This window comes from Pavona decussata, unplaced genomic scaffold (assembly GCF_977016875.1).
Source record: "Pavona decussata unplaced genomic scaffold, jaPavDecu1.1 SCAFFOLD_21, whole genome shotgun sequence".
Classification (NCBI taxonomy): Eukaryota; Metazoa; Cnidaria; class Anthozoa; order Scleractinia; family Agariciidae; genus Pavona; species Pavona decussata.
Window position 1 is genome coordinate 575,893 of NW_028145444.1, and position 24,604 is coordinate 600,496.

Genomic DNA, 24,604 nt, shown 5'->3' on the forward strand with positions numbered 1-24,604 from the left:
ATTGCGTTACAAAGGGACTGGGTATTCTCTTACATGCCGCGATTTCTGCTTTAGCACAGATTTCCTGTCTGTGAATTTGACTTCAGAAAGTTCTTTTTTCACCAGACCCACTGGATAGCCTCTCGATGTCAGGCGTGCCTCAAAAAGAAAGCTAAATATTTCTTTAAAAGCTACAACTTCCTTCTACGGGAGTGGGATTTTGCGTCTGAGATTGGGGGGGGGGGGGGGGGGGAAGAGGGCGGAGGGGCTTCCTTTTTGTTTCTTTATTTGTTCCTTTCTTTTCTGATTTACCTGATTATTTCTTTATTTCTTTATTAACTTATTTCTTTCTTTCTTTATTTTTTATTTATTCATTCTTTCTTTCTGTCTTTCTTTTTACTATTTTTTCTATATTTTTAGCGCCTGCTTCTAAGCTCTTTCGTGTAACGTGGGTAAACAAATTACATTTGACATTGTATTTTTTACATGGTCAGTAAATGGGAAAACAAAACAACACCGTCAAATTCGGTGTTCCAGGGTGTTCTGGTGTTCCGGGATATCGGATGTTCCGGTGTTCCTGGGTGTTCGGGAGCCTAAACTGGCCTTGTTTTGCGCGCCAGCATAAATTTCTGGCCCCAGTTGTTCAAAGGCCGGATAACTTTATCCGGTGGATAAGGCGCTTTTCAGGGTCTAAAAAATACTTCACGTTAAATGTTGTCCAAGGTTTTCGTACACTCCCAAACTAAGCTGTGGTTAGAGTGTTCATATTCGCTTGTACAAGAGGAAATACTGAAATCTTTGCACAGATTGAAACTGTTGGATAGTGAGTTATCCACTGGATAAAGTTATCCGGCCTTTGAACAACTGTATTACTGGTAGTTGGAAAACTGCGCGCGCTCGCGCCAGGAATTGGCTGATTTTATAAAAAATTCAGAGCTTGAACACAAATGCGGATTCTTACTCAGTCGTGGCGGGTCAGCGGGTTTAAACGTTCAAATGCGGGCCAGACCCGCCTGGCGCGGGTCACAAGGGGTCTATACAAACGCAAGTTCTTCACTTAATACACTATACCTGCGAACTCTCACGCATTATGCGTGAGTCTCACGCCTGCGGACTAAACACATCGATCTCACGCATCAAGGACAATTTCTCACGCCTGACTCACAAATCCGGACGAGCTGTTCTTAAAACAAACTTCATTTAATTTTATTTCAGATTTGTTATGTATTATTTCTTTCCCTTGGTAACAATCGCAAAAGCTTTCAAATGTCTACAATACGTTCGAATCGTATTAACGTGTTCAAAGGTCGTCGGAATATCTTCGGGCATTTTCGGCAACATTCGTAAGACTTCGGAAATCTTCGGAAGTGGCTCGGACGTTTTCGGAAATCCCGGTCATGACGAGACAAAAATCTCACGCATTTGACTCAGAAAAAGTTGGCAGGTATAAATTACACATCGCAACGGGTGGTTACATCAGCAGCTGTCAATATGCTGTGAACAGCTGTGCTGTGAATATGCTGTGAATATTTTGTCAATATGCTGTCAAGTAAGTTTAACTTCCGGTGGAAGTCGTTTACGTTCCCAATAAATATTCACTCTTTCTATTTTTTTTTTTTTTTTGTATTGTAAGATCTTACTGGAAAGTTCATTTCTATCTAAAAAAAAAATGAAAATCCAAAAATTTTCTCTCTGAAAGTCTCCACCACGTAAAGTAGCTTGAGTAGGCCCTTTATAGGACATTTTAATTGGTTTCACACCCCACCGACCGAAATTTGTGAGCCTGTTGTACATGAAATAAGCGGACCACCTTTGGAGCAGGTAAAGTAATCATGTACTGTAGTACCTTTGAGGCGGGAAACAAATGTCGATCGCGATCGCAGGCAGTTGTGTTGATCTGTGTTGATTGCGCATTGAACTTCACTTCTCGCTGTAATTGCCGCAGATGAAGATCACATACTTCTTAAAGGAAGGGAATTGTCAAGATAAATGTCATCGTAAGGTAAATCAACAAAGCGCAAGCAAATTGTTGGTCGATTTCAGATTAGTCAATTAATGGCAGTCCATCGATCGGGGTGAGCTCACTGTTTGTCGACTTCGTAAGCTTATATCTGCACTTACCGACAGTTTGAGTTCGTCAGTTATCATTCCAAACCGAGACACTTCTTTTTCATTTTATAAACTTAGGCTTATCTGCTGGGAAAACAAAGGATTATGAAAGCAGAAATTGTGAAGAGTGAAGAGCGTCCTCGGCCATTTTCCCGCCTTTTAGCGCCGCTCCGTTGTGGGGGGTCGTTAAGCTGTTTGCCATTTACTTCATTAGCACGCGCTAGCGCATAGCGCTCGCTTATCAGGCTTATGGCGTTCTATCCTTGCCAAAATTCATATTCGCTGCACTTTATTTAAAAGGCATGTACTAAAACCCGAAACGACGAAACGAAACGGAACGACCGAAACAAGCGAAACGAAACGAAACCACCGAAACAAAAAACGACCAAAACAACCAAAACAAAACGAAATGACCGAAACGAAACGAAACCTCTGAAATGACTTGAAATACGGTAAAATACGAAAAAAAAAATGGCTATCTACACCACGAAGACAATAACTCGTTCTTATATCACCCACTCCCAATTGACTAATCAAACTTGGGATAGCATGTGCTATTCACCTTCATTTCGATGAACACGGTGAATAATGGTCAAAAGTAAAACAAAAACCCCCAAAAAGGGATCAAAATCAACTTTCTCTTAATGGTATACGACAATTTCCTTGCAGGCGTGAATTCAAGAAAACTGACCTTCCCTTGAACAGCATTACGGAAAAAAAAATTATACTAACGGAAACAGATTCAATCAGTTACACCATCTTTACATGGATCGAAATTGAGCCATTACTGAATCTTGTCCTCCCTATAATATAGAAATAATTGATAACGAAAAGATCGGTACGTCTTATAACTGTTTCAGCCGCCTAAAAGAAAATCCATAGCAGATGCAATTAAGTATAGGTATATAATAATAATGTCAACAAGAGATAAAATTGAACTATACTGAATGTCCAAGACATTCACTGGAGCAGCTCTTTTGGTATGTTACCAGCTCTATTCCAGTGTCAAACTAATTGGGAAGAGAAAAACTATCGACGATTTACATGTAGACTTGTTCCTAAACATGACCAACAAATGCTATGGCAGATCGACGGGGAAGTGGATGAAAGAGGCACTCTTTACTTGTTTTATCATAACAGCACGTCCACTGTGAAACACCTCAGATCACATACTGTTCCACAGCTGGCAACTGTACGTATCACCTGTTAGTTTTGAAACGCTGCTTGATTTAAAGATAGCTTTATTTTAAGTTTAGAGAACGTGATTATATGAAACCTTCTAGAAACATTTTGTAAGTTTTTGGCTTATGTCTATTTTTTGCTACTCTTTGTGCGAGTCGTCGACCAAAGTAAGTCTTTCTTTTTTATTCTTATCATTTATTTAGATTTGGCGAAAATGTCTATTTTATTCTGCAATTGATGTGGAACATACCTTCTCATTAAAAACTTTGCTAAATAAATATAAGAATAAAAAAGAAAGACTTCATTTGGTAGACGACTCGCACAAAGAGTAGCAACTAAAAAGAGTGATCGTAGCAGCAGCAAACATTGTCCGATAACAACTTCAATGGTAGCAGAATCAAAATATGTTTTTACCTTTGCTGCGTGTCGTCTTTTTAATTTCAGTATAAGAAAGTACACATGCATTATTCATAGGGCGTTAATAAACGTAAATCTACTCCTACGGAGACCTTACGCGTTTCCTTGCAGAAAGTACTGATCATGACATAAGCCAAAACCTACAAAATGTTTTTTTTTCGTAATGCTGTTCAAGCGAAGGTCAGTTTTCTTGAATTCACGCATGCAAGGAAATTGTCATATACCATTAAAAGAAAGTTGATTTTGATCCCTTGTTTTGGGGTTTTGTTTTACTTTTGACCATTATTCACCGTGTTCATCGAAATGATGGTGAATAGCACATGCTATCCCAAGTTTGATTAGTCAATTGGGAGCGGGTGATATAAGAAGGAATCTCATTCTCAGAAAAGGTAAAAAAACACGTGTTGTTGTCTTCGCGGTGTAGATAGCCATTTTTTTTCGTATTTTACCGTATTTCAAATCATTTCAGAGGTTTCGTTTCGTTTCGGTCATTTCGTTTTGTTTTGGTCGTTTTTTGTTTCGGTGGTTTCGTTTCGTTTCGGTGGTTTCGGTCGTACGCGTTTCGTTTCGGTGGTTTCGTTTCGCCGTTTCGGGTTTTAGTACATGCCTATTTAAAATGGAACATTTCAGCGACCATTCATGCAATCTACATTGTAGTTTTCAGGGTAAACATCCTCATCACGCTTTTTGACATGCAACTTCTAGCACATTGACTCACGTCTCTCGTAATGAGGTTTATTTTGGACATCACAGCAATCTTTTGTGTATGAGTATTGTTTAAGTAAAAATTTGTGGAACGCATCTAATCATTAAAACATAATAGAAAAACAATGGATTACAAAATAACGAAAGGCAAAGTTTATCAACAGAGGCTGCGTGACTAAACTAAAAGGAGTTAAAGACCAAGGAAGTGATGTTTTTAAGCGCATTCCATAAAAAAAACGAAAGTTCTCAATGAGAATGGGCATGGTAATAAAATTCTATGCTATCATTACAACAAAAAGGGAGGAAAACAAATAATCACAGTTTCCAGTGCTTTGAAAGTAATTTGCATATTGCGTGTGAACAAACTAACAGCGGAAACTCAAGTGAAACCAGGCGTAGTCAATCGATAGAAATCAATATCGGAAATCAATCAATACCATCGATATCAATCGATTGAAATCGGTAATTGATAACAATCAAACTCACAGAAAAAATTTATTATCGATTGTTATCAATTGGGATAATGGATAATAATCGATAGCAATCGACAACAATCACTAATCCCAAGGAGTCCCTGAAGGAGTATTCGATTCAAAGATGGTGTTACTATTTCGTAAACAATACGAGACCCGCGTTCAAATGGTACAACATTTTATTATTTCAGCAGGTAGTTCTTGGTTTGGGGTTTTAAAATATTTTAACTTGGCCATTCATCCCAGCGCTGTCAATCGCATCTTACATATCATCTCCTTTATGGCGTTCTCGCGTAGATGAAAGTCCAACTCGATCCTATATATGCACACAATATTTATGGAGCAAAAGTGATTACTTCTGTGCTACTGGATTATTTTTATTTCTTGCTTACTCTGGGATTTATTGCTACGCTTCTTTCTTAATGCAATTAACTGAAATTATAAAAACACTGATTTTGTCGTTTATTTTGCTTCATATTTATGGCGTTGCTGTAGCATTAGACAAGGGGGTTGCACACCGCTACTTTGGTCGCAACTTCTTCTTCTTTGAACCGCTCTGAAGCTTAACATTGATAAAAATACCAAATTATTTCTGTTATTGTTCTTGTTATTGCATATCCACGATTGAATGACTCAATAAAGCCATAGAAAATACATTCATTACAACTTCGCGTCGATTTAAAGTGCCCCTAACCCTTCAATTTGTTTTCTCGTGATAGATTTCCATATCTTTCAAGAACTCATTTTCGAAAAAATTTTTGAGAAATATTGAATCCTTTTTATTTTACGAGCGCTAAAAGTTACTGAAATTTTTAAATTTTTGCACCCTTTAAGCCCCGCTGGACAAATTTTTCTCTCGTGGGCTCATTAGGAACGAGCCAATGAGAAGCGTCCGATATTTGACACTTTCTTAGCTGTGACGTAAGAAAAGGACACCAGAAGGATTCAGAAGGATTCAGAAGGAATCTTATGCATGCTGATTCCTTTCTCTACATTTCGAGAGTTGCTGCATCCAAAAACCACACATTTTCCAACCATTTTCTCTGTTTACAATTGAAGCATTACCGCGAATCTTCGGATATTTTTGCACGATGTCCTTTTCTTACGTCACGCTCCACATTTGGCCGAGTGGGGGACTAATGCGAACGATAGGTGAAAATATCGACAAGACTGCCTTCACTTCTAGCGCTCGTTAAAAAAAAAAGGATTCAATATTTCTCAAAATTTTTTTCGAAAATGAGTTCTTGAAAGATATGGAAATCTACCAAAAGAAAACAAATTGAAGGGTTAGGGGCACTTTAAGTGTGTCATTCAGAAATGGGAAAAACTGCTGGATTTTGTAGTTTGAAGACTCGTTTTTAGTCCTTTGGGCATTCACTTCGGGAGCCACCGAAAACGTGTTGAATAAGTTCGGTTTCATTCGTTTGGAAAAAGGTGAGAGCTTTTGGATGAGGACCTAAAGCGAATTCAAAGGAATGGAACAATAGCGCAATTATGCGACCACGAGCGGCAGAGTTTATTATCGTATCCTTTTGTTCTTGGTGTGTGAATAAACTGCATAGAATGACTTGGGACTTTACATGCATTTAGTTTTTTTTGCTAAACATTTCCAAGTTCGATATGTATTTATGAAAATAGAGCATTTTGAGAGCTTAAAAAAGAGATCTTGAACGAGGCTTTTTGGTCAATGTAGGGCGAAGTTCGATGTTTGTTTGTTGAGCGGCAGTTCGAACTGCAAAGTTAATTTATGCAAAGCCGTCTTTTTCCGACGCATGTGTGAATTCCCGAAGGTATTATTGCAGAGAGTCCTGAATGAAATTTAAGTTCATCCTGAAAACATTGCTTTTTTATTTGTATTTTTTTTGAACGAGAAGGTCGATTTTACGGCTGTAAAATGTGGTCTGGATGAGTTTCTGTGGTCAAGATTTCTCAACGACGCGCCATCTGACAGTCTCGCAGCCGACTGCTCCTTCTCGTTTAGATTTTGAATTATTAAAGTTATTCCCTACAAAGTAAAAAAGTTGTTTGATGAATTTCACTTTCTTTTTTTAATAAATCAAATGAAGCCTGGATTTTTTATAATACTGAGCATCCTGAGCTCTTGATATTAACAGCCATGTTTACGTTTGATATTCGAGATCGTTCCAATACCCGTGCTTGATCATAAGCATAAAATAAACTTTGAAAGTTTAGAGATTATCAAAGGAAAGTTGCAGTCCGACAGCTTTAATAACTTTTTTTGTGAATTGAACTGAGCTATTGTTCATTCTCAGATGATAAACAAAAGGAAACTGTCACACATTTCCTCAAAGGGCCTTCCGATTTCTATAGTTGTCTTACATTCCCGAGTGACATCCGACGTGAACACCGATGAATCGGCAATGAGTCTAAACAATAGCATGAATGTATGAATACTTAACGACCCACAAAACGTGGGCACACACTTAAATTGATGTGAAGTTGTCATGGTGTCAATCTTTAACTTGTAGAAATTGACAAAGTAGTTTCCGATAAAAATCGATGATAATCGTTAACAATCGATAAACCAATCCTTATCGATTTCCATCGGATATCAATATCAATCGAACTCACAACTTTTTTCCTATCAAGTGGTATCAGAGATTGCTATTGATTGTTATCGATTATCGGTTTATCGATTGACTACGCCTGGAGTGAAAGTAAGTTTCTCTCAATGACGACTTTTTTACTTCAATTCTAAACGAAAAGTTTAATGAACCACATTCAAAGTTAGAATTGAAGGGCTGGGAGCATAACCGACCTATGTTGAATTTCAGCCCGTTTTTCGATGTAGCTCGGATTTGTCCAAACTTTTGCATGTGAACTGCAATTGGATTGAAAACCATTGTCCAGTATTTTTTCACGCCGCTTTGTGTTTCGTATTAATGCCATTGAGAAATTTTACCATCTTGTAAAGATATATCGGTAACATTATAGACACTGGATGACCAAAAGGACAATGCACTGAGGATTAAATACTTGTATTCAATATACACTCGTTGTCTTTGAAACACGGCACACGAAAGCGGTGTTTTCCGCGGGAGCAACGAAAAGAATGCTGTCACGCTTTTATTTGATTCTGTTACAAACTACTTTGACGTGACAGGAATGTCCCAAATGTAAACAGTTACATTCTCCAAGAGAAAATGTGTCCATTTCCTGGCGTAAAATCCAGCTTTGTCCCGTTTGTCGACATATCACTCTTGATAACGCAAGATACTAGCATTCTACATGATTAACAGGAAGACATGTAGCCATTTCAACGATTAACAACGATTAACGGCAGTTCTATTAAAAGGTAAAGACTATCTAATAAAGCATTCTTTTCACGACCAGTCGGTGTTAACCTTTGAAAATTATGGCGCGTTTTTAGTGTCAAAATTCAAACTATCAATTCAAATATTCGATCCTTCAATTCAAACCTGCAATTGTTCGGTTCAAACTTTCGATCCTTCAAGACAAACATTCAATCCTTCAGTGCAAAAATGGAATGGGTCGATTCAAACATTCCATCATTCAATCCAAATATGGAATTGTTTGTTTCAAACATTCGATTCTTCAATCCAAACACCATTTTCTTCAATCCAGAAATGCCATTCTTCAAGTTAAACATGCATTCCTTGTATTGCCTGGCCTATCACTCAGTTCAAGCATGCATTTCGTCGATTCAAACATGCCATTTTTCAATTCAAACATTTGATCATTCAATTAAACGTGCATTTCTTCAATCAAATCCTGAAACTCAAACACTACACCATAAATTCCGCTTTCAATTTCGATAGAAAATGCTGAAATCCTGCTGTTGAAACATTCTGCACTTTAATTTTAATCCAATCCTACGCCGGGAAATCTTTGGACATCTTAAAATCATTTTTTAATAACTTGTATCGATCTGTCTGTTCGAACAATAACCACAATTTCCAATCTTTAATGCCTAACAAAAGCTCATACAGTACTTTACCTGTTAATCAGATTATCCTGTAAATGTTCATGAATGTGAACTTGTTGTTTTTCCGGATGGTGTGTTGACTAATGTACCGAGTTCCACTGCAAACTCAGACTGATTTGGTTGAAAAACGAGAAGAAACATCCCATAGCGTTTTCGCTGTTTGACTGACAATAAAATATAAAATCAATTCAAATTAAAAAAAAAAAATAATAAAAAAAAAGCCAAAGCTAGCATTTCTTAGAAGGTGACAATTAACCAATAAATTTAATCCGCCGTCCACATCCGCCCGTCCGTATCCTTGTTTTACAGAGTCCCCTCGGTTCCAGACTACTGGAGAGGAACCGAAAGTTTGGACTGCTGAGCTGAATGTTTGAATCGCCGAAGTGGATGTTTGAATCGCCGAAGTGAATGTTTGAATCAAGCCACTGCACAACTACATTGTGAGACTATGTTTGAATTTATAATCTGGATTTCATATCTTAAAATTAAAGTGCAGAATGTTTCAACAGCAGGATTTCAGCATTTTCTATCGAAATTGAAAGCGGAATTTATGGTGTAGTGTTTGAGTTTCAGGATTTGATTGAAGAAATGCACGTTTGGATTGAATGATCAAATGTTTGAATTGAAAAATGGCATGTTTGAATCGACGAAATGCATGCTTGAACTGAATGATAGGCCAGGCAATACAAGGAATGCATGTTTAACTTGAAGAATGGCATTTCTGGATTGAAGAAAATGGTGTTTGGATTGAAGAATCGAATGTTTGAAACAAACAATTCCATATTTGGATTGAATGATGGAATGTTTGAATCGACCCATTCCATTTTTGCACCGAAGGATTGAATGTTTGTCTTGAAGGATAGAAAGTTTGAACCGAACAATTGCAGATTTGAATTGAAGGATCGAATGTTTAAACCGAACAATTGCAGGTTTGAATTGAAGGATCGAATGTTTGAATTGATAGTTTGAATTTTGACACTAAAAACGCGCCATTAATCGTACTTTTATTGAATCATTGCCTTGAAATTGTCAAGTTAATCATTACATACCAAATTTCAAGCCTGGCAAACCACAACTAAGGCTTGCAAAACATCTTGCATATGGCGGGATTTGTCTCTGATGCTCCCGCAGGATTTGATAATCAAATTGAAAAATTCGCCACGGCACAGTCATCACTACCAAGGAGGGATTCTTTGGACAACATTTCCACCAGTTCCTGTGAACTGCATTCGTCAATTTCATAACTTTTCAAAAGATCCATAGATGTCGTGCGTTTACAAACTTCACCAAACAAAAGCGAAACCAACTAGCCAGTATGATACGCAAGTTGTTTATCCCGACTGCCTTGATCTATTTTGGGCTTGTTACAACCCGCAAAAGCAAACCATGATATCATCTCAAACGTTACTTATAGAAACAACAACTGGTGCAACTAAACACGGCTCGTGGACAGTGGAAACTTTTAGCCTACTGATAATTTGGAAAACGAGTCTGACGTGGAGAAAAGCTATACAAAAATTTGCCTTCCAAGCGCGTTCACTTATAGACAAGCAAACTACCAAATCCCCCCCCCCCCCCCCCCTGACTCAATGTTGTCTTTTGGGTCACAAACAGTTTCCTGGCAAGCATCGCTTCCCACATCAACATTGCATAAGGGGGAGGGGGGGAGGGAGAAGTCACTGTGGTAGAATTATGAAGGGAGAAACAGTAAGTGAGTGTTTTTTTGGGTGTCTGTGGTTGGTTGTCATTGCATAGGGGGAGGGGGTGGGAGGGAGAAGTAAGGAAGTGGTTTTTGTTCTGTTCGTGTTTGGTTTTCTCAAGGAGTTTTGTCCACGATTGTAAAACCGCTAAATGTTTTCCAAACCAGGGAGGGCCAAAATTCGGACAAATCAGTGCAAAATCGAAAGCTGCGCTAAAATTCGACATAAGTCGGTTATGCTCTCAGACCTTCAATTGTAATACGTTAGTTTCAAAATTTGAGTTGATGGTAGTGCTTATGGTTCCTAAACTAAACTCTATGAAGAGAATTCATGCTGAGAGACAAAAGAGGTTGCCAGCAGTGGTGTGCTTTACTGGGGACGCAAAGCATCATTGTACCCCACTTTTCAGTTGACATGTTTCAATGGAAACACCATCCTGAGGGACAAAAGAGACTGCCAAAGATACTGCACTTGTTGGCGCGATTTGTTAATGTTTTGCTTCTCCGATCACATTCAATATTGTAAGTTTTCTAATTAATATTTAATATGAATTTTGTAATTGAGATGAAAGCCTTGAATGTTCATCTTGTCATGTTTGACGTTGAGGTCTTTGTATTCAACTTCAACTGCTGGTCAGGGGTAGAGTGAGATCGTGGGCTGCTTTGAGTTACCCCTCCCCCCATGACACTAACCCCAGAATTAAATGCTAACACTCAGAATTTCCAGTGATACGTTCATCAGCAAAGATAATAAATTCTTGACTAGGACATAAATGAGATGGTAGATCCACAAAATGAATGGTCACTGTCACAATACTGAATTGTTTGCCCTGAATAAGATAATGGTAAGCAACTCTCTTCCTGGGTAGACTCACATTGGTTCAAAACAATGAATTGTTGAACAATTTGAAGGGTTTTGTGTGGCTACAGTGAAGCTACTGTATGTAATAAGAAGACCTGAGGAGTGAGGGAAACTATTTTTAGACTGGCTGACAGCTATGTCGATTCCAAGCTTACAGGCTGGCACATGTAACTACAACCCTGGATTAGGGTAGCTTTGATTGCTGCAGTACTTATGCTGTTCAGCAGCTTATGTCTTGAGATTTAGATTTCCTTCAAGTTGCTAAAGTGTACTGTTTTGAGCAACAAGAATGACAAAATACAATGCTTATTTCTGAATCTTTTGGTATTCGTAATGTACTTATCAATGTCTTCCCCCAATGGGTGGAGTGCAGGCAAATGGGCTAACTAAGAAAGCCTATTGCCATCATCAAAAGATAATTTGATTCATCCCAAATATTTTTTTGATTTTCAGTGATTCTGAAGATTTAGCACTCTGTGTTTAAGCTAAGACAGACATGGAAATCGATAGTGAAGGGAGACCTTCAGGAACTGATGATGAGTCAAGCCACCCAGGTAAAGATTTCTGTAATTTCCTGTTTTTCCTATACCATTATAGGAAACATAGCAAAAATTAATCCAAATGCTTATGGATTTTGGCTTACTTTGAATCTCTGTGATCCCACTTGAAGGTGCTATGTTTTGACAGCTAGAGGTTATTTTCACCAAAAAATTACTGTTTTCTCTCTCAATCGCCAGTTGTAACTCTAAGGACATCTCATATTAGTACAGTGTGGTACTTAGAACACATTGCCCTCCCCCTGCCCTTATTACCCTCTAAAATTTTTGTAACTGTAAAAAACTTTATATTGTGTGTAATTATCACAATACCCATTTTTTTAGGAAGCTTTCAGGTGCATTTTTTAACCCAATTCAGTAATAAGTTGCATGGTTCATTCATTTATCTTCCATATTCATGTAATTCTTTGTTTCTACCTTTGCTCTACTTTGGTTTGTAGGTGCAAGCAGCACTGCACCATGCCCTTCAAAAAGAACAGCCTCTGAGGCCTTTGAAGATCCCTTTACTAGAGAAGGTTTGTTGCATACATTGTACCTTGTTACTCTCAACTATACATGTTGTGGCTGGAAGCACCAGACTTTCAACCAACTTTCCTTCTGAGGATTGATATGTTATCAACAGAGCCTAAAAAAAATATTGTATTCTGGGGTAACACTGGGGTAACATCTCATCAAGAGGGCCTGAGTAATAGCACTTCTGGTCACTTCTTGCTGGGGATACTGTGATGGTTTAGCATAGAATCTTGGGAGGAGTCATAATACCGCTAGTCCTTTCATGATGAGTATCTTGCGATGGAGGAACATCACATCCAGCGAGGGTAAATTCTCTTAGTGTACTGCTGTACAGTAGTTCTTGTTGCTTTATGTTGGGTATCCTGTGATGGACTAGCGTCCCAATCAGGGGGGAGTAGTAATACTCCTAGTCACTTTATGCTGGGTATCATGTGATGGACTAGCATCATAATTTACATTAATGATTTACCTACAGTTCAGGAGTTCTGTCGTATTACTCTATATGCGGGTGACGCCGTTCTTTACTTTGCCCCTAAATAAGCCATGGATTTAGAAAGTAAGATTAATACAGACCTTGGACGAGTATGTAAATGGCTTCGGACAAACCAACTTACTCTGAATGTTTCGAAATCTAAATTCCTGTTAATAGGTAGTAGTTTTCACCTAAGTAAAATTGGTTCAATTCATATTTTTGCTGATGACACCCCTCTTGATAACGTAGACTCTTATACGTATTTGGGTATTGTAATTTATAACTGGTTCTCCTGGTCTGATCACATTGAGTCTGTCTGTAGCAAATTTAGCAAAATGTTAGGTCTCTTAAGACGCCTTATGTCATGCCTCCCCCTTAGCACAAGAGTTACTTTTTTTAATAGTTTTATTTTACCTCTTTGATTATGGTGATATAATCTGGGGTGATAGAGGTAATGCTTCTTTGATGTCTGAGCTACAAGTGTTGCAAAATAAGGCTGCTTGCCTTGTTTTAGATCTTCCTGCCCATTCATCTGCATCTGAAGCGCTAGAGAGACTTGGATGGAAGCCGTTAGTGCGCTGTAGAATGGAGCATCATGCTGTTTTCATATATAAGTTACTTAATAACCATTTTTGCCAATCTTTTTAAATGGCGATTTCCACGGTTATTATACCAGGTCTGGAAATAATATCCGCAAATCCACTGCCAATAGAAAATGGGTTCACTGGTCGTGAATTAATTTTAGTTCAGAAATCTGGAACAGATTAGATCCCGCAATAAGGGAAGCAGAGTCACTGACTGCTTTTCATCGTGGACTGTCAAAAGCCACTTTTTGATCCTTTTATAGCTCTACTTGTAACTCTTGTGTATATATATTTTTTCATTTCTTGTTTCTTGCTTCTATAATTTAGGTTTTTATTTGTTCTTGTAATTTTTTAGAGGACCCTTCTGTAAACCACTTTCGTGATGTTGGTTTCCTCATTAAAGATTACCCTCATCCCATGAAAGGGGGAGTAGTTATACTCCTAGTCACTTTATGCTGGGTATCCTGTGATGGACTAGCATCCCATCCACGGAGAGTAGTAATAGTCCTAGTCACCTCATGCTGGGTATCCTGTGATAGACTAGAATCCCATCCACGGGAGAGTAGTAATACTTCTAGTCAATTCATAATGGGCATCCTGTGATGAACTAGCATTTCATCCAAGGGAGTAATACTTTTAGTCACTTCATGCTGGGTATGCTGTGATGAACTTGCATCCCATCCAGGGGAAGTAGTGATACTCCTACTCACTTCTTGCTGGGTATCCTGTGATGGACTAGCATCCCATCCAGGAGGAGTAGTAATACTCCTACTCACTTCTTGCTGGGTATCCTGTGATGGACTAGCATCCCATCCAGGGGAAGTAGTGATACTCCTACTCACTTCTTGCTGGGTATCCTGTGATGGACTAGCATCCCATCTAGGAGGAGTAGTAATACTCCTACTCACTTCTTGCTGGGTATCCTGTGGTGGGCAAGCATCCCATTCAGGGGGGAGTTGTAATACTCCTAGTCACTTCATGCTGGGTGTCCTGTGATGGACTAGCATCCCATCCAGGGGGAGTAGTAATACTCCTAGTCACTTCATGCTGGGTGTCCTGTGATGGACTAGCATCCCATCCAGGGGGAGTAGTAATACTCCTAGTCACTTCTTGCTGGGTATCCTGTGATGAACTTGCATCCCATCCAGGAGGAGTAGTGATACTCCTACTCACTTCTTGCTGGGTATCCTGTGATGGACTAGCATCCCATCCAGGGGAAGTAGTGATACTCCTACACACTTCTTGCTGGGTATCCTGTGATGGACTAGCATCCCATCTAGGAGGAGTAGTAATACTCCTACTCACTTCTTGCTGGGTATCCTGTGGTGGGCAAGCATCCCATTCAGGGGGGAGTTGTAATACTCCTAGTCACTTCATGCTGGGTGTCCTGTGATGGACTAGCATCCCATCCAGGGGGAGTAGTAATACTCCTAGTCACTTCATGCTGGGTGTCCTGTGATGGACTAGCATCCCATCCAGGGGGAGTAGTAATACTCCTAGTCACTTCATGCTGGGTGTCCTGTGATGGACTAGCATCCCATCCAGGGGGAGTAGTAATACTCCTAGTCACTTCATGCTGGATATCCTGTGAAGGACTAGCATTCCATCCAGGGGACAGTAGTAATGCTCCTAGTTGCTTCATGCTTGGTATCCTGTGATGGAATGGACTAGCTTCCCATGCAAGATTGAGTAGTAATGTCCCTAGATGCTTTATGTTATAACACTGGTGACCTAACTATACCTTGTTTTGCATGTTTGGTTGTAGGTGCTATCAGTCGTACATCACACCACTCAAAAAGAACAGCTTCAGTGCCCTCTGAGGGTCCCACCCCAAGTGAAGGTTAGCTGTACACCTTGTCGCTATCAATTGTCTAAGAGTTTGTATTTTATGTTCACCATACATAACATTTGGCTTTATTGTCAGATGTTGAGATTTTGAACAGATTGGGTATTTTCCCAAGAACATAAAACACCCCCTCGCTTACAGTACTTTATTGCAATCATGAATAGATGCCATTTACTGGTCATTGCAGGGGCCATGGGAAAGAAATTAGGCCAGCATCAGCATATCCCTAGCTACAACTGAAGGACAAAACTTTCTAATGCCGGTTAACAGACACCGTAGCTTTTTTGATAACCTTTTCTCTCATTTTCAAACAGAAAAATATAAGCTGACAGTGATGTATATAGTGACAAACATGACCACGTTCCTAAAGCTGCATTAATTTTTGTCTGAAAATCGATAAGGGTTTGAAGAGGTGGGCCTCTTAGCCTCACCAAAAATTTTTAGACGCAGGCTCGGGTGTGAGTCTCAGTTTAGTGTTTCTTTTTTGTGCTAAGAAATAAAATATAAGTTAATCAAAGTTACAGTGTTAGAACTTGAAGTTATCAAAATTAAGATGTTGATTGAGAAATTTTTGTTGCTTACGAAGGTAATTCCTTTTACCTTGCCTACAGGTATAACTGCAGGTGCCACGGATGTTGATGAAGATGTTGAGCCTTCTCAGAATCGTGCAAGATTGGAAGGACCAAATGGAGACCAAAGTGATAGTGATGGTAAATAGAAATTCAGTAAAAATGTGAATTTAAGTAATTATCACTATGTTACTAATGCAGAAATTGTGTATTTTACAACATTAAGTCATGAATTTAGCACTACTACAGAAATGCTGACAAGAACAACGAAAAGGTGGCTAATCAGCGGAGTAATGCCAGAGAAAATTAGTTCCCAAAAAAGAGCATGTGCGCATTGATAGCAGCGAGAGTAAGACAGAATAAGAACACAAGAGAAGTTTCTTTTCTTTGGTTTTAAAGCCAAACAGCTCCCTGGAAGATAAAAGTCTTAATTTGTAGGTACTGTTTACTAGGCCAGGAGACCGTTCATTTTTTATTGGATAGGGTGTGTAGGTGGGGGGTGGGGAGAGGCCGGTGGGATTTTGGGGGCAAACAAAAAAATGGCTTTTAAGAGGGGGGAGGGCTCACCAAAAATAAGAAAGGAAAAGGGGTGTGGGGGGAATTCTGTGATAAAGAATTGGAATTACATTTTCACAAATTGATGACAAATTCTCCTGCTTTATTCAAGTAATTATGAACATCGATCTTTTATAATTATGTTAAAACAGTTCCAAAGTTACCGTAAAACGTTCATATTGAAAAACTAAGTATTAACAACAGTACTTCAATAGTAACAGGTTTTTAATTCCTGAGATGATGTCTCTCTCGTACAAATCATTGAAATATTCAAGCGTATCCTTCTTTTCCTCTTTGGCGTTCTCTTCTTCCTTTTTGCAGTTCTCTTCCTCCTCTTCGTCGTCTTCTTCTTCCTTCTCACCTTTTAATGACTAGGAGATAACTAGGAGATCCGAAATTGACTTTTCATTCTTTTGAGATGAGATGAGACTTGTGAAAAAAAAGAAAGCTTTCAAAACATTTGTACATATTAATACTTCATAGCAACCAAAAATTGTAAACATCATTATGATGTTAATTGTAAACATCATTATGATGTTAAGTGAAATGTAACAGTTCAAAACATATCAAGATAGATACCAGTTGGTACTGATGGGAGTGAAATTGGAAAGCTTGACGGGGGGGGGGGGGGGGGGGTCAAATAATGCTCCCCTAAATCCCACCAACCCCCCTAAAAAATGAACAGTCCCCAGACATGTAGCATGGCACCTCAGGGCAAGCACACCCATACTGAGCCCTGGTATATGACTCAAATTGTAATGGGCACAAAGCTTCAACTATTTGTACAGTACTTATTCTCAAGACTCCCCTCCAATTATAAGTCCCCCCCCCCTCCCTGGATATAAGCCCCCCTCTAGTTTCGTTTGTGTTGTTAGTTTTAATTCTGTTGCAAATAGTGACGTTTTAAAGCTTACATGTACATAAAAACCAGTACATGAAAAACACATTTTGATCAACACTGCTATAGTTCGTTTTGAAAGTTTTTTCTTTTATTCGGGTTATAAGCCCCCTTGGATGTAAGCTCATACGTTTATAAGCCCATCTTAAACCCCTTACAAAGGAGCAGTTTTGTGGGCCTCTTTACAAAAATTCAGGTATATACACTAATCAGCTTAAAATACAAGCCAGGAGTTTTAGTATCCATCTCCAAATATACCATTCTGGGTCAACTTGTACATATCATAAGACAATCTGTAGCAATGGGCTTCTCAACAAATTCAATGAAAGTGACTTTCAGAGACATAAATACTGTATTATCATCTTACCAGTTGGTGATATCGTGTTCATTTGAACCTGAAGATCATTTCCACCCAAGTTTGTGACACATTTTCGTGAAAACAAAACAGCGGTCTTACTAAGAACAGCTATCTCTGGGTGATCACACTGAATATTGACTTGTGGACAGTGACTAATTGTTTGTCTTTGCCTTACACCTTTCAGATGAAGAATTTGATACCGAAGTTATCTTTGTTTTGGACTATTCTGCAAGTGTGTCACAAGAAGACTTACAAAAACAGTTAACTTTTGTGAAACAACTAGCTGAATCTTGGAATGTTCCCTTAGTACATTCCATAGGAAGTCTTGTTATATACGGGCACAGTGCCAAAGCACTACCGTTTGATCCAGCTGACGACAACATGTTTTTTGATCAACTAAATGAACTGAGAAACAAAACATGGCATGAAAGTAGAAACAGAAGAATGGACTTGGCCTTAGCTGCAGCAGGTCGAGGGTTCGGGATGGCAAGTCCCAACCAACTCCAGACCCAGTTTCATCAGCTGGTTGTTCTCATAACAGCTGGTCCACAGGTATCGGGTGCCCAGACCAAAGAAGATGACCATGAATTACTTGCATCAGCATCTGAGGCACTCTCCTCTCGAAACATTAAAATCATCATTGTGCCAGTTGGATTGGAAACTGATTTCAAAGAACTTGGATTGATAGTGAAGCGGCCTCAGTCCTTGTATCCACTGTCTGGTTTTGATGAGATGGCCCTTGATACAGCCCAGAACATTGCACTCAACATCAAGAAGACCTTAGGTGAGATTAGTTTTAGTTATTTTCTGTCATGTAATGTTATTGGTGTAATTTTTGTTTTACTGTTAACAGAAAAGGCATCTACTGAGCTGTTGAAAGGTATTTGTAAGTTTGACTGACAGGGTTCTTGTCATGATTTGCAAAGGAGGTGATAGTAGCAACATGATCACGGGAAGAATGGTCCGTCAATCCATGGCTCACCATAGATGAGTTTTGCATCGCATCCGTCATTCTTTGCTTCTTTGTAGTAGAATGACTATAAAGACATTTGATACCATGTGCCTTTTATTCATGAGAATTTAACTTTGCTATAAACAGATGCAGGTTGGCGCTGTTTGATGTGTATGCTCTATCAACATTTCATTGATTTCTTCCTTATAGAGCAATTATTCAGTCTTAGTATTGGTTGCAATCGTCATTTGCTTTTTCGGTTTTCGGAGATGCCACAAACAGCAAAATTGTTTTTTTGGCTCTGGCTTTCTAGTTTGACCGCCCGTTTCTTCTCATAGCTCATATTTCTTCTCAAGTTGTTCACACCTTCAGCTCGGTAATCACCTTTTCTTAAGTGTTGACTCGTGTGGTTAAGTTTTTTGAGCCTGTGTGCCACCTTAAGGCTCCATCAAATTCTTTGACGCTTCTGCTTCTTCATCCTCTTTGTTTGACAGTTAACATTATCTTTGCTATTGTCATTGTTTTCATCATCACCATCATAGGATAGAACATCTCGATTCCCAGTACAAAACTTTACATCTATGTACCTGTAAGTTCTCTGTGAAGGCACCCAATTTTGAGTTAAAGTAGTTCTTTATATACACTAATAAAATCAATCGTCTAAAACCAAGCTATAACTAGTGCCAAATATGTTTAATTTAAGGTGTCGAACGCTCTTTATAATCTATGATTACTGCTAGTAATCATAGATTAGAGAGTGGTTTCGATGTCACCAAACAAGCCCACGCCAATCTCGATCCCAGGCTCTCTCTCTTTGTGATGTCATCCGCCCCTGCCAAAAATCTGCGGGGGATGCTAGATGTGCGTCCCAAGATCCATCTACCCATCCACGACAAGTCCCATAAAATCTTGACTCAAATCCGTATTAGGAACCGTTGTTCCTACGTCGAACGCAATAATGTTTTATCATTATTATCATTATCATTATTGATTGTGCTCACTTAGCTTTAGTTTTATCATGTTATTTTCTTCTGGTGTTGCAGACAAAGAAGCCTACGCTAAGAAGAAATTGTACACTTTCCCAGGCATTCCCGAGGAATCAGGATTGTGGGAGAGCATTAGTCTTTGTTCTGATGTCTTGGAAGGAGCCTGGTACTTGCTGTACGATGACAAGAAGAAACCCAAAAGGTCAGAGACAGTCAAGAAGTTTATCAGAGAAAGTATTGACAGCTTTCATAGCACACTTGTTACAGAAAGTAAGATAAATATTTCACTTGCTGTGTTTGGGCCACTTGGGGCTGGTAAAAGTTTTTTCCTAAACTCCCTTTTAAACTGGGGTTTGAGTCCTAACAATAACATAGTAAACGGGCCCCTTCCTTCCGCATCTGGAGGCAGCCAGACTCCCATTCCAATTTATGTAAAGTACGGTGAGAGTGTTCAAGTATTGTTACACAGTCAAAGGAGAGGTGTTGAAACTGAAATATGGTTTAAAGCAGCACAGCTGGATAAAGCAATCTTAGAAGATGTGAATAACCTACTTTCAACGAAGTTTCAAGATGATGGAATCTGCGGAGATGCTAGATGCGTCGAACTTCAGGGACAATTTCCAATTTTCCGTTACCTGAAAGAGCAGACGAGATCGATGACACGCTCTGGTCATCTCCAGCTGGAAGTTGAGGTAGAGTTTGTAGATGTGCCTGGATGTGGTGATGAAACTGGGAATGAGTCTATCAATGTGGAACTAAGCAAGGCTGATGTAGTGCTGTTTTTTGACTGGGGGAAGTCAGGGCGACCAGTTTCATCTGAAGACATTGCACAAGTGTTCCGTAGGCATGACGAATTTGAGTTTACCTCTCGACCAAAACTTGTTCATGTAGCTAATGACAAAAGAGTACTATCTCTTACGAAAGAAGATGAAAAGAAGATGTATGAAGAGAAGAAGAAACAACTTAACAAAGCATGGTCGAACTTTCTAACTAGCAGCTCGGAAGGTGAGGTTGCATCAGGATGTTACAGAGATGTCAGAGCAAAGCTCCCTCAGCTTACTGGTGAAGCCCTTTTAGAGAGGTTGTCCACTGAGAGTGAAGTAATTTATTTTCATCCAGGGAGTTCTGGCTTTGTTGACTCCTTGAAAAATGTAATCAATGATCATGTTCAGAGTGTGAAGATCAAACAAACGGTCCACCCATTTTTCAAAAACGTTCACTTGGCTGCTAAAAAGCTGAAAACCCGCATCGGCAACAGCATCAGTTCAGAGAAAAGAAAAGGTAATGTTGCTGAAGTTAAGGAAGGAAAAGCCCCGTTTGAAATCCTTCCCAACCAAAATAAAGCAGGTGATCTTGTCACGTCTTTTTTAGACCAAACCAATCTTCCACTGCAATCAGATATCAAGAGCATTCATCGCTTCTTGTACGATGAATTCCTGTATTCCAGGGAGACATTGAACTTTCTTCAGAATATGCTGAAGAAATCACTTGAGAGCTTCACTGGTAGACTGATTTATGCTTTTATGAATGCCAACTGGTCTACATTGCAAGATGTCCCTACAGACCTAATAGAGGTGGTTGAAATTTTGTGTGACAGCAGAGTCAAGCAATTTTGTGCAAACAGTGCGCCAGGTTACTTGCTTCATGTTCTAGACAAGGGGAAGAACCGAAACCCACTTCAAGCACAAAAGAAGCTTTGGTCAGAGTCTGGTACCGAGCAAAAGAAGGATCTATGTGGTAAATTTCTTCATATTCTTCTATACCGCACTGAAAAGTCCCTTGAGAGAGAAATTCGTGACAAACAACATAAGAAGTCACATTTCATGTTAATCGAATTACTCAGACGAGATGTTAAGGATCTCTTTGCTGTCCGATCATTAGATGATGATGCTAGCAGGAGTGGCACTTTGAAATTGCTGTATGATAAGCTAGTTGTTGTAATCGCCTTTTGCAACAAAGCCATTCGTGAGATGAATCCCCATCCTTCCTTGGAGGAACAGGCAGATGTGGACTTTCCTGAGAAAATGGTAGACGCCCATGAAGCCATCACAATACCATCAGAGTCAAGTCATGACAAAATCATCAAAGATATGACGGAGATTCTGTGTAAACCTGTCACTAAAGAGGCTGATGCCATTCGCAAACTTGTGACAAAGTTAAATTTAGACAAGCGTGAAGACTTGCAACGTCGACAGCCTGCACACAACGAGGATCAGCTGAAATGGGCAAAGGCTCTGGTTAGTGTGCTCAGTGACCAGGACCATTTCAATGTTGAACTTGATCCCAATTTACTCTTAGACCCCCATGACGCCGAAAACGAGAAACTGCTCGATCTGGCTCGAAAACGTTTGTTTGCCCATCAGAAGTCTTTTGTCACCTGTAAACTTGTGCATGATACGTCACTCCCCGATGATGAAATTCATTTGAAGAAGAGTACTCAGGAGCAAAAATGCCTAGAAGTGTTGATCTCTGGCAAGATGTCTGACAATCTTGATGCCATTCGTGAGGAATTCAAAGATCCTTCGAAGCAACTGGCACCAATATTCATGCCAACGATCCGACCAGGTCCAACCAATGACATCAAAGGAAACTATTTTCTTGAGGACGATCCCTGGAAAAAAGATCCATTGATGAATGACGGCGTAAAGGAAGATGATGAGGGCCAACGCAGTGCTTTAAATCTCAACATTTTTCTTGTTGTGGAAGAACACCAGTTACAAACATTCCAAACCACTGTTAATAGTCTTCGGCGTCCGAGCAACATCAACCTCATGTACGTTGTTTTGCCTCAGAAAGGACGTGGAATTGGTGTCTCCAGAGCGATCATCAAAAGTCTTGCAGAGTGTTTCAAGTTATCCTTGTACTGGACCATAGATGATGATATCCAATATATGTTTCAGTTTGATGAAAATGATCGCAGGTGGCATAAGTGTGCACTTACGAGGGGCCTTTTGTTCGGACAGCGTGTGTTTCAAACATGCCTGGAGAAGACTGTGAAAGAACTTTCCGATGATGAAAGGGGCGATCTTTATGAAGAAGTTACAAGCGAATGGCCACGTTGGGCCAAAAAGGCAAGGCGAATTGCTCGAACCCTTCTCATAGATCGCAGCTCTTTTGCTGAGGTCCAAAAGAACCCATCCCTTTTGCATTCTCCATTTGCGCACATCACAGACGACTGTGGCGGAGACGCCGACAAGGAAGAAGAATTGAAGGCTTGCGAACAACAATTTGTTGATGAATGCAGGGAACGTCTATTTCAAGAGACTGTTAATCACATAGCCGGGGTTTCCCTCGCCCACGAATCAACCAAACGCTATGACTACATGAGCAAGTACCCAAAAGCTGACTACATGTGCAGTGAACAGCGATACCAAGTGGTTCTTAACAACGCTTGTGCTCTAAAGGGAAGAAACTTTGTCACGGATGACATGATTTTCCTTTATAAAGAATATCAAGTTAAAGACAAAGATAAACGCAATACCCCTCACTGGGGAATACGAGGCAGCGATAAGTCGTTTTGTCGCGCACTCAAAGTCAGTGGTGTGATTGGCTATCAAGTGATTCGAATCGTTCACACTCACAAGAAGCTGAGGAATGTGTTTGACAGGGTAGGTCCTTCTTACTTTGCTTCTCAGTCGCCACACAGGTCTGAGGATGAAGATGAAGAAGACGACGACGTTGACATGAATGTCAGTATTTCGTAGACAAAAGGTACACTATGGAACCTCCCTGGTCATTAACAATCTACAGAAAACTGCAGTGCACAGTTAATGACAAACGGTATTAAGCTGGTATCATTCTGTCGTTTCTTTGTTCTTTTTGCTTTCCTTTTTCTTTAATCAGCACAACTTTAACCTTTGTTGTTTATGCGATTTGAGATCTTTCGTGGTCGCATGATTTGAACTATGGGTATCTGTTGTTGACTCAATTGAACTCCTTTGGAGGGGATCCAGATATTTCGTTATTTTTCACACAGTAGACACGAAGGAAAGTTACCACATGGTGTATTAGTACATTCTTCGAATTAATTTATGTGCAACATTAAATTTATTTTGAGTGTAAGATTGAAATTTATTTCAAAGAAATTCCTTGATATTGTTTCTTGGCATGAAATTTTCTCTGAACTCAGTTCGGCAAATTTAAAATATTCTATTAAATTTCCTGGTAACTTGTAAAAAGATCTGCGATGTACTTTCTCTTTGGTACCAACACATTTGATAAGTTGTAGGCAAAGGGCACAAGTAGAGATTTGATAGGACGTTCGGATTCCCTTTGCCAGAAAGGCGTTCCATTATTCTGCCTTCGTATGAATGTAAAGAGCGCCCATTGTTAATGATTGTTAAGAAAGATGTTACGTATCTAAAATAGGTCAAGGAGAAAAAGCATTGAAATGTCTGATTACCAAAAAAATGTTTTAGTTTTTTGTATATCGGTACAAATTGAATGTATTTTTTATTCCGTTAATGTGCTGGCGATCCAATGCAAGTACTATGTTTTGTGGACTTCCCCAACGGATATACGGTTTGATTTTCATCTTGAAAGAAGCCAGTGTATTTTGCCACTCGCTCGTGAGGAATGCAAGTCCGATAATCGTATTTGTGGCAGTCAGATTTTTGCTGAAATGTGAACAATCATTAGTGGCCCAACAACACAGAATGTAGGTGTTAGAGCCTCAGAAGCGAGGCGTACAGAGGGAAAGCGTCATGATTTAACGGACTTTGAACACATCAGTTTGAACTTTTGAAACCGGTTTTCGAAATTTAAACTTGGGTTGACAACGGGTGAGATCCCTTGAAAGTCTGTTTATCAAATTGTTCAACTGTCTATTACCTTGTAACAGCTTCTCCGTGCTGATGATGTTGCACACGTCGTGACACTTTTCCCGCCAAAAAAGCCACAGTCTTCCATGAACACTCATATA

At 39.4% G+C, this 24,604-nt stretch overlaps 1 protein-coding gene across 1 annotated transcript; it reads left to right on the top strand.

The window, feature by feature from the left end:
• The first annotated feature begins 1,829 nt into the window (after positions 1–1,829).
• LOC146486070 (uncharacterized) lies at positions 1,830–23,531 on the top strand. The gene is made up of 7 exons (XM_085097974.1): positions 1,830–1,981; positions 11,847–11,947; positions 12,391–12,465; positions 15,285–15,359; positions 15,977–16,075; positions 17,930–18,529; positions 19,741–23,531. The coding sequence occupies exons 2-7, from the start codon at positions 11,890–11,892 to the stop codon at positions 23,385–23,387; spliced, it is 4,554 nt and encodes a 1,517-aa protein (XP_084954100.1). The 5' UTR covers positions 1,830–1,981; positions 11,847–11,889; the 3' UTR covers positions 23,388–23,531.
• Positions 23,532–24,604: the final 1,073 nt, after the last annotated feature.